At 43.9% G+C, this 13,039-nt stretch overlaps 1 protein-coding gene across 5 annotated transcripts in view; it reads left to right on the forward strand.

Moving 5' to 3' along the window:
* Positions 1-13,039, forward strand: part of LOC148025651 (G-protein coupled receptor) — a 191,152-nt gene that overhangs the window by 24,939 nt on the left and 153,174 nt on the right. For 4 of the 5 annotated variants that reach the window (XR_015693132.1, XR_015693133.1, XM_087692866.1 and 1 more), the window contains exons 2-5: positions 8,877-8,971; positions 9,041-9,079; positions 9,408-9,461; positions 9,620-9,694. Coding sequence is in view for 3 of the 5 variants with exons in the window: in XM_087692864.1 (XP_087548990.1) it covers positions 8,877-8,971; positions 9,041-9,079; positions 9,408-9,461; positions 9,620-9,694 (263 nt within the window). In the remaining 2 variants the exon portion in view is untranslated. Of the gene's footprint in view, positions 1-8,876; positions 8,972-9,040; positions 9,080-9,358; positions 9,462-9,619; positions 9,695-13,039 lie in introns of all 5 variants that reach the window. The other variant, XM_087692865.1, reaches the window with a different exon arrangement.

Here is a 13,039-nt window from a genome sequence, read left to right on the forward strand (position 1 = left end):
CCCGGCCGAGTTTCCTCTCCACTGACATAATCCCATAAATTCTTGGCCACTAATACATTTTTCATCATAAATGACCAAAGGGAATAGTTGTTTCCGTCCAGTCTGTCCTCTTTGGATACATACGTAAAAACATCACCTCCCTGATTTGCCATGATGACAAATTTCCAAAGACAAAATGAGCAATGTCAAAGCAGTACGAACTGGAAATCTGCAAATTTCCAGAAATTGCAGCAAATACGTTTCTGCAATTGATGTGCAAGGGCGTACTCTGTCAGAAAACTGTTCTTTACTGCACGCTTCCCAAGGTGCAAACAGTGCAATGCAACACTGTTATGAATAAATCCCAAAATTTTTGCCAAAATTTCTGTCAAAAACAGTCGTTCTGTGACTGTATCAGCAGTTTAAATGCATCTGTCCTTCAAATACACAAAAGCCCCAAAATTTCTGACCATTCAGTCCAGAAATTTGCATGAAATTTATTTTTGCAGTAGATCTGTGCCAACCGCGTGTGAACCGCCGCTTCCAGAATTTTATTCTGGGCTGAAATAATAAAAATTTTGAAAATTTACCTGGGCGTGTGGCAGAGTACTGACGTGGAGCAGGTCGTCTGACAAGCGGACCAGGCGCGATGTTGACGCGGGCAGGCGGGCAGGCTAGCTTCGCGTGGACAGGGCAGGCGGCGTGAAGCACGTCGCGAGCTGCTGATGTGGAAGTAGACAGGCGGGCAGGCGGGTGACGATGGTCAAACGGGCGTTGTCCTAACGAAGATTGCGTGCGGACTGGCGGGCTGGTGGTGCTGCTCGCGAGCAGGCGTTGACTCCGGGGACAGGACGTGGACTTGCTGCTGACGTGAAGATTGCTGACGGGCGACTGCTGACGATGAGCTGTACTGTGCTGAGGCAGCGCTGAGGAACAGCGCCTGACTGCTGACTGACGACGAGCTGTACTCTGCTGACAGGACTGACGACAGGCTGTACCTGTGCTGACGTGACGTCTGACAAGGTTTGACGTTAGGCAGCGTCAGACCTTGTGCCCTGGAGACACGTTGCGTGGAGCTGTGTGTCAGTGGCCTGGAGCAGGACTGGCGTGTGCTGCAGACTGCAGACTTGCACTCTGCAGGCAGAAGCTGATTTCAGAGCTGAGCTCTGATACCAAATGTGAGAGCAGAGGATCGAGATACAGCCAGATTCAGTAGACAGTGTGAGAGTGAGAGAGACAGAGTTGCTGCTCGCGAGCAGGCGTTGACTCTGGGGACAGGACGTGGACTTGCTGCTGACGTGAAGATTGCTGACGGGCGACTGTTGACGATGAGCTGTACTGTGCTGAGGCAGCGCTGAGGAACAGCGCCTGACTGCTGACTGACGACGAGCTGTACTCTGCTGACAGGACTGACGACAGGCTGTACCTGTGCTGACGTGACGTCTGACAAGGTTTGACGTTAGGCAGCGTCAGACCCTGTGCCCTGGAGACACGTTGCGTGGAGCTGTGTGTCAGTGGCCTGGAGCAGGACTGGCGTGTGCTGCAGACTGCAGACTTGCACTCTGCAGGCAGAAGCTGAGTTCAGAGCTGAGCTCTGATACCAAATGTGAGAGCAGAGGATCGAGATACAGCCAGATTCAGTAGACAGTGTGGGAGTGAGAGAGACAGAGTTGAAGCACGACACCCAAGAGAATAGACTGAATGAGTGTAAACTGAAAGCTACAAAGTACAACCCTTAAACCTTAGGGTTGTAGGGGGGTGTTCACACCCGACACACTAAGTGCCTAAATGTGTGTAACATAAGCACATAAGTACATACGATAATAAGACCATAAGTCTGGGGGAAAAAACCTCTCCTACCGAGAGTAAAAAGTGCCCCAGTGTCCTATTGATCACCGACACTCCCATATGAGCGTAGGCGTAAGTAAGGCGTGAGTAAAATACCCAACATTCTAGCCATTTTGGAGCTTGATGAAGATTGGGAGAGAGAAAACAGGCTGTACCTGTTGTTTGGAGGCTAGAGCAGCCATCAGACTCACCTTGGAGTAGCAGGCAGCAGATCCTAGAAGACATTGGAACAGCAAGCAACAGCCTTGAAAGACTGCCAGCCAACAGGCAGCAGCAGTTTGGGCTAGGGACAAGCCACACCCATTTTGGGCTGCTTTACTCCATAATGAAGGGCAGCAGGCTGGTCAGCAAAAAACATGGTTGGAGGCTGAAATCTGGTAAATGTAGCAGTCTACCACTAGAGAAGGCTGAAAATTGGTCATCCGAGGTAGATACTAGTTAGGCAACAAGAGAGGTGTGTGCTGATGTAGGCGGCCTGCTAGACAGCAATAATCCAAGTACTATAGTAGTTGTTTGGTGGGAGACATGGCAGTAGCTTGTTGCCTGGTACCAGATGTTGAAAATGTAGGTTGATCGGCTTTGATGATACAGAACATGGAGATTTGTAGATAGTAAGGTGATGGTTGAAAACAGGCTGCCTAGGGCTCGATAGTGATGGGCTGTAGTCGGTGATGGCTGGACAACAGATGGTAGATGGTTGAAATTTGCACGGTAGAGTGAGAAACCTACACAAAAGGATGAAGATTGAATGGGGCAGCTTGTCTATTTATAGATGTGGATGGAACCTCCCAAATTAGGGTTGCACTGAAACTCTTTCGAATTGCGCACCGTTTTTGCGTTTTTCATTAAATAAACATGTTTTGGGGTTGTTTAAGAGGCTAATCAGCATGTAATACATTTTTAAGCTCAATACCCTCTCTTAGGCGCAAAACAGGGCTAAAAGAAAGGCCAACCAAGGTTTGCCTAAGACGTCCCACCCAAAAGTAGCGAGGGCATTAGACAAAGGGTGCACAGTGGTTGCCCAGTGGCCTACCAAGACTATAGAGGTGATGGTTATCTTACCAAGGGAGTCCAAGTAGTCATCTCAGAGAGGTCATGTTATTGGACAAATGGCGCTTGTCGGTTGTTTAGTAGCCTATCAAGTCCCACAAAGACAGATGGAACCATAATGAACAATGTTTAGTCTTTTTTTTGTTTTTTCTAAAGGTGGTTTTTTGGTTAAAAGGTGTTTCGAGAGATGGCTTGTGGTCAATTAAGTAACTTTTCCATATAGGAGAATGAGAAGGGATGGTTAGGTCCAACCCATCACAAAATGGAAAAGCTATCCATCCACTCGAGGGTGTTGATGATGATGGAAGGGTGAGGAAGTAATGGTGGTGTGGTGTATAAGCTGCCAATGGAAGCAACTTAGGATTTGTCTAGTGGTGCTCTGTATAATGAGTATGCTACTCATGTAGCAGGTGTCACTTGGATAGTGTTCCTTGTGGAGGAAACTGTTCACTTGCCGAAGCACCCTTTACAAAGATGATGAAATCGTGCAATGCAAAAGGAGGAGGCACAAAAGGGGGCAAAGGCCAATATCAAAGACAAGTGTCAAAACCTGTAGAATACCAAGAGGAGTAGCAACCCCATCTCAACCTTGGATGTTGATGTCGAAGGAGGAAGAAATGGATGTCGGTCTTTGCGAGGTGCCGAAACCCATGATGTGAGGAAGCATCCTAACTAGAAAAACATGATAGAAGTTATCGCCATGATGTGAGGAAGCATCCTAACTAGAAAAACATGATAGAAGTTATCGCCATGATAGCACCAAGAGAAATGTTGTACGATCTACCTTAGGAGGAGAAGCTTTCATGCTGGTAGAAGAGCAAAACTCCTAGGATGATGAAACCATAAATGGAATAGCGTGCATCCCAAATCTCTAGCCTAGGTAGGACTGGTGCAAACTTGTAGGTTAGCCCTACACTGAAAAAAAAAACCTGCAAAAGAGATGGTCTGTGAGCACAAAGGTCAGTAGTAAAAAGCAAACAAAACTGGAAAAAAAAGATAAGTGAATGAACAATGTAATGATGCAAGTATGCGTACGTGTGTCTGAGTTAATGCAACGGAAGACTTAAGAATGAAAATCTAAGAAAAAAATTCTATGGGTTCGACTCAATAGCCTAAAGAACTAAGATTGCGAAGAAGGGGATAAGCCAAGGATGTAGCCACCATCACGTGTGCTTACTAGTAGGGCTTTGCTAATGAAACACTTGACAAGGTGATGAGGTAGTCCTAGATGGAGGTGAATGGGAAGTGGATGTGTAAATTGCAATGGTATCAAAACTTACAAACCGATGAGTTAGTTTCTCGGGGTAGTGAAAGAGACTGTCTGTCGAGGTTGTCCACATGCCACATGTCCAGCAGCTATGGGGGCCAAAGGAGCAGATGGGATAGCAATTGGAGGCTTAGCCCCATTGAACTAGCTAGCCGGAATGGAGGTAGTCGCAGTGGGTTGCTAAGGTTTTCTAGCTAGAGTACCTTGGACCTTGGTACAACATTCCTTGTCCACATGGCCTGATCTCTGGCAATGGATACAAAACCTATTTTTCTTGGGGATTTGTTGCTGGAGGGGTTTTGTTTCTTTCGTTTCATCTGAGGAAGAGATGTCAACCTATAATTGGCTTGGCTTCGCATCTTGCGAGTTCTTGCCACTATTGGTTTTCCCTCTTGAAGAAGAGTAACCATTCCACTCTTTGAATAAGTATGTGTGGAGGATTTCTTATGGACTTGATCGTGTAGCCTTGTGTAACGCAAGAACCAGTACTCAAACTCATAGAAGGTTGGCAATCTAAATAGTGAGATAATGTGTTGGATAAAATGGAAGTATTTGTTGGCAACTTGTTAAAAAAGAATGTGACCTGATTGTCATCTGACTTCGGGGAGCCAATAGTGGCAAACTCCGCAAGTAACCACCAAAATTCGGCCAACTTGACTTTTAGATCATCCCCTTCCTTAATGGAAAATTCTTGAAGCTCAAAATCAAGATTGATACATGGAGTGTGTTGAGATCTCGAGCTCTATATGAGCTGGCATCCACTACATGCCTTGGTAATGTGGTAGGATATTACTCATTGGCATGCCAGGTGACCAACATGGGGATACGTCAGTTACTCTATAGTTGGACCACACCCACGTAGTCCATCCTTGGTTATGGCACATTCATTGCACCACCTTTTTTATCCTTAGTGGGTTCACACTTAGTGATATGATAATGCAACAGATGGAGACCTTTAGAGAGTTGGGGGGATGGCTGAAAATAGGCCACCTAGGGCTGGACAGTGATGGGTTGCAGCCGGTGATGACTGGACAATAGATGGTAGGTGGTTGATGACTGAAATCTGTATGGTAGAGTGAAAAACCTGCACAAAAGGCTGAAGATTGAATGGGGTAACCCGTCTATTTATAGATGTGGATGGACCCTCCTAAATAAAGGTTTCATTGACACTCTCTCGAACTGTGCAATGTTTTTTTCTTTTTTCATAAAATAAGCATGTTTTGGGGCTGTTTAAGAGGCTAATCAGCATGTAATGATTTTTTAAGCTCAATGCCTTTTGCCAAGATTAAGCTGTAATGTTGCATTTTCAGTTGATGCGAATTTTGTTCTTGCTGTAATTAGTGTAACACAAAAGGAAGGCTGGTTACAACCTCCATCTACATCTCCCTCTACCTCTGCTATTACCACAAAGTCAATGTTCCTTCACACCCGTCGATTGGAGGAGTCTTCTTTGGTGTCTTGTCTTTAAAGAGGTACTCGCTCATCAACAATGGTGCTTCAAGTCTTAGGACTCCAAGATCTTTGTCCTCAAGAGGTTACAATCACTAATGGCAACATCTTATCACTGCCTATTGTGATGTTGGCAGATTGCCTTTGTTTTCCAAATGTCCATATCAGAGCTCCATATAGGTAGTCCTACATGTTTCATACTTGGAATTCCACCTTCTCTTTGCTCGTGGCCTCACGAGATTCGGTACTCAGGTTGTCTTCACAACGTAGGAGGCTAATTCCTTGAGGACTGTCAATTAGGACCCATTCTTGTGATAGGAGTTGGAGAGGGGGCTATATCAGCTCCATTATCCTTGCAATGTGAAGAAAAATTTGGGGTAGTTTTCTCTTGCTGCACTTGTTCCTATTTGTATACCCTCTATCCCACAGGTATCAGCTCATCCCCCACTATCTCCTCTGATGGTTCCCTCTTAACTTCCATCCCTTTCAAAAGGGTATATTCTTGGAGATGCAACTATGGCTTCTTTGGCCCTTTTTTATTCGAGAGGCAAATTCTTAGGATCAGAAGGAGATTCTTTAATGATCTTAGTCTTCTATAAGCCTTTCTTTCATGCGGTGGTCTCTCCTTCCTCATCGAGCCACCTCCCACTAGCATGCTCATCCCATGGTCCTTGGTCCTTGTTGCTCTTTTCACAGTGGGTTAGTGCCCATTTGATAGCTCCTTGCTATCTCTCCATTGAGTCAGAGGTTGGCTCATCCATTCGCGACTGGATATCATTAGAGTGGTCTACTTGAGGCCTCTCCACTCCCATTGGTCTATGATGGCCTCTTGTTGGATCGGAGTTTCATTTGGAGAGGAGATCATACTCCTTGGCCGGCATTTTCATCAATAGATTTCATCGATAGTGGCATTCTTTGTGCCATGCTTGGATCTATTCCATCTTCTTTGGCCTTTTGCCACATTCAAGATCTAAGAGGGGGTGTTAATAGTCATCTATGTCATATATGGTCATCTCTTGCCTATGAGCCTTAGTCTGAGTCAGAAGAGGACATTAGGAGCTCTGCCAACATATTTATTTGTCTTGGACATTTGACGTGGAGATATACCGTTGTTACATGGCAGCCTGTTTCAGTCATTTCTAGGCAGGCGAGATCCATTTAATTGGGAGTAGGCAGCATCTTAGTGCATTTTATCTACTATGCTTGGCTATTTATGATGGTTACCTGCATTAAATGCAGGTCAACCAGTTTCAGCATTTTGCCCTACTTATATGTGCCAGCCCCTCTGCTCTCAGTCATTTAGCCATTCTCACTTTTTGTGCCAGCCCTTCTCCTCCTCCTCATCCTCATCTCCTATCTCTGTTCCCCACCCTCACTGATGCTTTGAGCTACATGCAGGGGCTGACTGAGGCCAGCCCATCATGATTCCAGGATTTCAATTACTTACCTGACTAGCCTTTTCCATAGCACTCACAGCATCACATGTATTTGTCTTGCTTGAGTTGTTTGAAAGACTGACCTTATTATTGAAAATTTTATCACCCAATATTTTGCTTGAGCTGCATGCAGGGGCTGAGGCCAGCCCATCGTGATTCCCGGATTTCAATTACTTACCTGACTAGCCTTTTCCATAGCACTCAGAGCATCACATGTGCTTGTCTTGCTTGAGTTGTTTGAAAGACTGACCTTATTATTGAAAAATTTATCACCCAATATTTTGCTCTCAAGAATATCCTAAGAGGAAAGAACACAGCTTCTGCTGCCACAAATGTTCATGTTTTCAAATCTAAATGGAATGGATGCCAAATCCAAATTGACATCTCCCATTTTTGCGAAGTCAGAAGTTTTGCTGGTGACACAAGTCAACTTATGTCACTTCATTCACAATTCACATGAGTCACCTCAGTCATACTGCCCACAAACTATTAGGTGAGTCTATTTCCATTGGCAGGATCTGAGTGTTAATATGACTGCACACCTTTGGCACACTCACTGAGGTCGTGTTTTCGTTCCTGGTTGCCCAAGGACTATGCCTGATTCATGCTTGCTCACATCACAGCCTGCAAACTTATATGCTAGACTGCTATACTCGTCACCTTCTTCATGCCTTTCATGTTTTTTTCAGGAGCTTTTGACTTCAACTCCTTTGTGTTGCTGGTTCTCACAAGCGACTGATTATCACATGTGACTGTGTTTGAACTTTGGATGTGCTGGTTTGAATCTCTTTCTCTCATTCTCCTTTTTCTTCTTCTTCACAAGAATTTCGTGATCAACCTACTCAGAATTTGATACATTAAACAACATCAAGACAGCAAGAAGCAATATCTCAATCTCACTTACAAAATCAAGATGTTTCAGTGTGCCATAAACTGGGTGCCCAAAGACTACAATGGGTGACCAAAATGGAGCTGGAAACTACCTTAATAGTTGACCCTTGATTTATTACTAGGAGGAATCAATTCAATAGTGGTAAAACTTCCAATGGACTGATTCCTGAAGGGCCTCCAAAGGATGGTTGCAAGTAAGGATGTGGGGCAGCAAAACTCTCCCAATGCTCTCCACATGGCTATAGACTAGGAAACATCAGCTTGGCAACAAGACCTCCCTCTGCATAACCAGATCAATTTTGCCAAGGTCTCCTCAAGAACAATGATGGCCTAGTCAGGCTACCATCTCTCCTTAAGACCATAAGGAATTATATATTAGCAACTTGATTAAGCAATGCAAGAGTGAAAGAATGGCCAATAGGCAGCAATATGCCACATAGCAGCTAATACAACATGATTCATAGTAGGTCCCTCAAGGGAATGTGGAGAAAGTGTTTTGAAGGCGCTTGAATGGCACATGCTGTGAAGGTGGGGCCATCTGGTGCTTGAATGGTTTCTTATACAAATTGATAGCACTGAGCTGTACCTGGGTGGATCCATTGAAAACTTGGTGCAAAGGTCCATGAAGGGGTGCCCATGAAGGGATGACTGTCTCTGAGCAAGAAAGAACAGGAATTCTGCAAAATTTCTGGTAAATGACAGGTTTCAAGACCACCTGAAGAGAGCTGTATTTTGAGGACTTGTATCAGAATTTATGGTCTGACGTCCATATCTTTCCACACAAGGAAAACTTACTCTTGTACTTCACACTACTGAAATTAAGATGCTCCTCTTGATGAGGCACAGATACTATTTTTGTGATATTCCAGTGTATTTTCGCAGGTTCTTAATTTTGCTGCAGGAAGAATGAAATTTTATCATGACAAAACAAAAACTTTGCTGCCTACATACTGCAGGGATCTTACTTGCATGGTCCTCATTTTGGAACATAGCTGCTATGCCTACTTCCACATGTTATGCTTTGGACAGAAACAACTATCTTTATGATTTTGTATCCTTGGTTTTGCTGTTGCATAGTAGTTGAATATGTGGAAAATTTCAATCCTGAGCACACTCACAGACAGATAAAATCGGAAAGGAGCTGGAACTTGAGGGGCAGGTAATACATTATACTATAAGAGCTTAAACTTCAAGGATAATGTATTTTGTATAAAAAGTAGCATTACAAATGCAGCAAATCATGAAAACAAGAAATCTTTCTTCAAAGCATTCTAGACAAATTAGATTGAAGGTAGTACTTCAAGGTTTGTGGATCTTTTATTTTGGCATTGTTATAAGCATTGGAATTGTCCAGGCAGGATTCCACCTGTGGTCATTAAAAGCTACTAGTTAGACAACATAATTTCCTAAGCTTTTTATCACTGAAATTCTTTCACAGGCATTGTAGCATGAAAGCTTTTCAAAAGAAACCCAAATTTGCAATGCAGGACTCTGATTTGGTTCTTCGTTTTTGTCAAGACATACAAAATCGATCACAAAATGTAAGATCTTGGTGGAGATGATATTCTTGCTTAGCGTACTGACAATGGAAATACATTTTGTACCATCTCTTCACAATTTATTCTGGAACTGGTTTGTGTGTCTGATGTAAAGTAAATTATGGTTTGCACTAAAAATCTACTACATTTTATTGATACAGGGCTATGTTAGTTATGGAAGGTTTTTTCCTGAAAGCCATTTCACTCATGGATTTGGAGAAATTGATTTCTTTCAGGTTGGAATCTTATTCCATTGTTGTTACCCAAACGTATTATTTGCAAAAATTCAAAGCTGGTGTAAGTGGACCCAACTGATGCTAGGTTTTCTCCCCCAATGAAAGAAAATTCTATAAATCCTCTTTGGATGGAAAACCAAGGTCAACCAAAACCTCTACAGAAACCAGATATACAAAAGGGAAAGAAGTAGGGGCCACTTTCAAGGAGATGACCTCGTACAGGGCGACAGCGAGCAAATACAGGGCACCTGGTTGCAGGGAAGCTGTTGATGGCTGCCAGTTGAGTACCCACAGTCTTGTTGGTGAAGTCTCAATTATCACTGCTCAATCTGTGTGATAGCAAAGCCCCTGCTTAGCTGTTAGCCTCGCCTCCGGGTAAGCACAGGTCCTCCTTATGATTGCAAACTTTTCATTAGGGTCCGACTGAAGAGATATCAGGAGTGTGGACTTTTGCATTGATGTGTACTCTTGAGAGCTGGAGGCTCTTTTCTTGTTGAGATAGAATGGAGAGATTGAGGGGTTTTTGTTCACACTGTGTAGTGATTGTACATGCAAGCTAGAGGTTTCAGCTGCAGCGAGACAAGTGGTAGCTTGTGTGGTTATTCCAATCAGTATATGGTAATATTCTACGTGTCTTTATCTTGAAAATCAGTAAAAATGGCTCTTGTTTCACTGTCTAGTCCCTTGAGGTCTCATTTGCAAATACCATCAAATGGTAAATTGGTTACTGACCATAGCCTTTGATGTTATCAGGGATGATATTCAGGTTATTGGGTTTGACTGCAAGAAGTCTGCTTTGGTTCTAGAGTGAGTATGGCAATCAGATCCTAATGAGGGTGTGGAATATTGTGACCAAGCATGCATTGTTCCAAAGATTGAAGAGTATGCCTACATTGCAAAAATTTTCTATTAATAACACCTTGGAGAAAATTCTCCTGAGGTAAAATACAAAGTACAAGGAACTCTTTATAGAGTAGCTATGTACATCACAAATACAATGGTTGTGTGAACAACCAATCTGGTGGGCTATAATGCCAGACCATCTGAGGGGCAATATGAAAGAAGGTGCTTGAATCCCTAGTTCGTAGGAAGGCCTCTGTCCTTCTCATCTGCTCGAAGATGCCCTGCATCCTCTCCCATCTCCTGTGGAGAGCATGGATAATCTGTGTCCAAATCCTCGAAATAGTCTCTGGTGTGGATACAGCCTGAAGGTGTATAGCATGACTGCACGTTGCGGTCCATAATACCTATGTACAAGGCTATAATACTAGAAATCGACTCCCATTCGTGACAATTTTCTGGGGTCCAGTGTGCCTGCGAGTAATGTTGAGTGGACATCCTTCTCAAATGCCTTCCTATGGCGAGGAAAGAAGGCTCTCTTGAACATCCTCATAGGCATATGCTGAGCCTCTATCTATGACCCAAGCTACCGGTTCCCACGTGGCGACCATGGTCTTTGCTATGCTGTGGAATATCATCCTATGGATCTCCTCCACACCTCCTGAGCTCTAGGATAGTCCCATAGGCAATGCCTGTATGTGTTCTTTGGCTCATCATACCTCACGTATGCTAGTGGATCCCTTGCATATCCAAGACAAGTGCCAATTGCTAAGCTCCTGTAAGCTAGCCATAGGAAGAGGGATATCTTCCTAGGCCTAAAGCTGTGATCTAGCCTTCTCCAAAAATCTGATAAGAAATGGTCTGAGATGCCTTCTGTGCCAGTGGAAGATGGCTGATGGCAATCTTTGATCTTGTTCATCTGAATCATCCCTCTAGCCTTGTAGTGTAGCCAAATAATGGTATGCCGCATGTCCTATCAAGGAATGGATCCCTTCACACCCTCTCTCCTAGATCGTGCTGTAATCTTGGAAGAGGCCTCTTTTGATAAGCCCAATATCTCCATCCAATAGGTAGGTGGTTGGGTCCAGGTCTATTTGCCACTTCCTATCATAGTGTGCCACTGCTCTGATCCTGTGTTTGGAGCATCATGTGAACTTTGTTTGGTCCAAGGGCTCTCATTGCAGGCAGCCACCCTCAACCAAAAAAGTGAATGTCATGTTTCTACCAGTTGCAATGATTGCTAGAAGGAAGTTCCCTCTAGAGAAGAGACCAAGAGAGGTTTGAGATACCTTAACATAGAAACATAAACAGAAACCGTACGACAAAGCACAGACTGATAAAAGAACACAGTTAGGGTTAGGGTAACTTAGAGACAATGAACACAGTGAATAAATGAAGTGATATAAGTACTGAATAATACGATGCTCAAACAACAAAAACACTATGCAATGAATGAATACTGAACCTTGAACTTTTGTATCTTAAGGATTAGGGCAAGGGTGATGAGCTAGAGAGTGTGTTGTACTCTGAATGGATCCCGAATCACAGCAAGAAGGCAGCCTTCGAATGTCGAACACCAGCAAATGTAGTAGTGAGAAGCTGGATCTGATGTAGACAACAGTGAGGAGAGAGAAATACTAAAAACGTAGGCAGGACAGCTTGCAGGAGAGAGAAAGACTAAAAATGCAAGCAAGACAGCCTGCAGGAGAGAGAAAGACTAAAAACGCAGACTATAGGACTGTGATGATGTAGCAGGCTGTATGGCAGTAGGTCTGCACAGGAACAGTAGTCGCCTGGTTGGAATAAGCTCCAAACTATGTGAAGAGGGCTAGAAATTAGATGCCAATTAATGGAGACAGCAATTGACAACTTCGATTGAGATGTCCCTTGTGGACGGGGTGTGAGAAGTAAGCTGAAACACTTGAAATTTGCAAAAACGAGATTGAACAAGAGCGGAAGGCTGGCTTCCTATTTATAGAAAATTAGAGTTCTAGATCCTCTCCCACTTAACTCACTCGATCCGCTCCCCATTTTAGGGTTTTGGCTAAAATAAGCCTAAAATAAGCATGTTTTGGGGCTGTTTAAGTGGCTAAGTGCATTTATTAGCACAACACCCCCTCTCAGGCCCAAAACTAAGCCGAAAGGTTAGGCCAACCACTGTGATGTTTATTGACCCCAAGGCATCCCACCCCAAAGCACTCAGGGCATCGGACAAAGGGTGCACGTTGGCTACCCAGTGGCCTACCTCTTAAGACTACAGAGGCGATGGTTATCTTACCAAGGGAATCCAAGTAGTCACCCCAGAGAGGATAGGGCATTGGACAAAGGGTGCACGTCGGCTGCCGAGTGGCCTACCAAGCCCTACTAAGGCGGATGGAACTACATTAAACTTCTTTTTTCTTTTGAATAAGTGAGGTAAATTTTTTGGGATGTGGCCGATTGAGTAAAAGTGACCCAGAAGACGGGAGTAGGGAGGGTACACCCAACACATCACAAAACAGTACA

The sequence above is a fragment of the Lygodium microphyllum genome, chromosome 14 (assembly GCF_053477565.2).
Source record: "Lygodium microphyllum isolate KBCC chromosome 14, Lygodium_microphyllum_v1.1.10, whole genome shotgun sequence".
Classification (NCBI taxonomy): domain Eukaryota; kingdom Viridiplantae; phylum Streptophyta; class Polypodiopsida; order Schizaeales; family Lygodiaceae; genus Lygodium; species Lygodium microphyllum.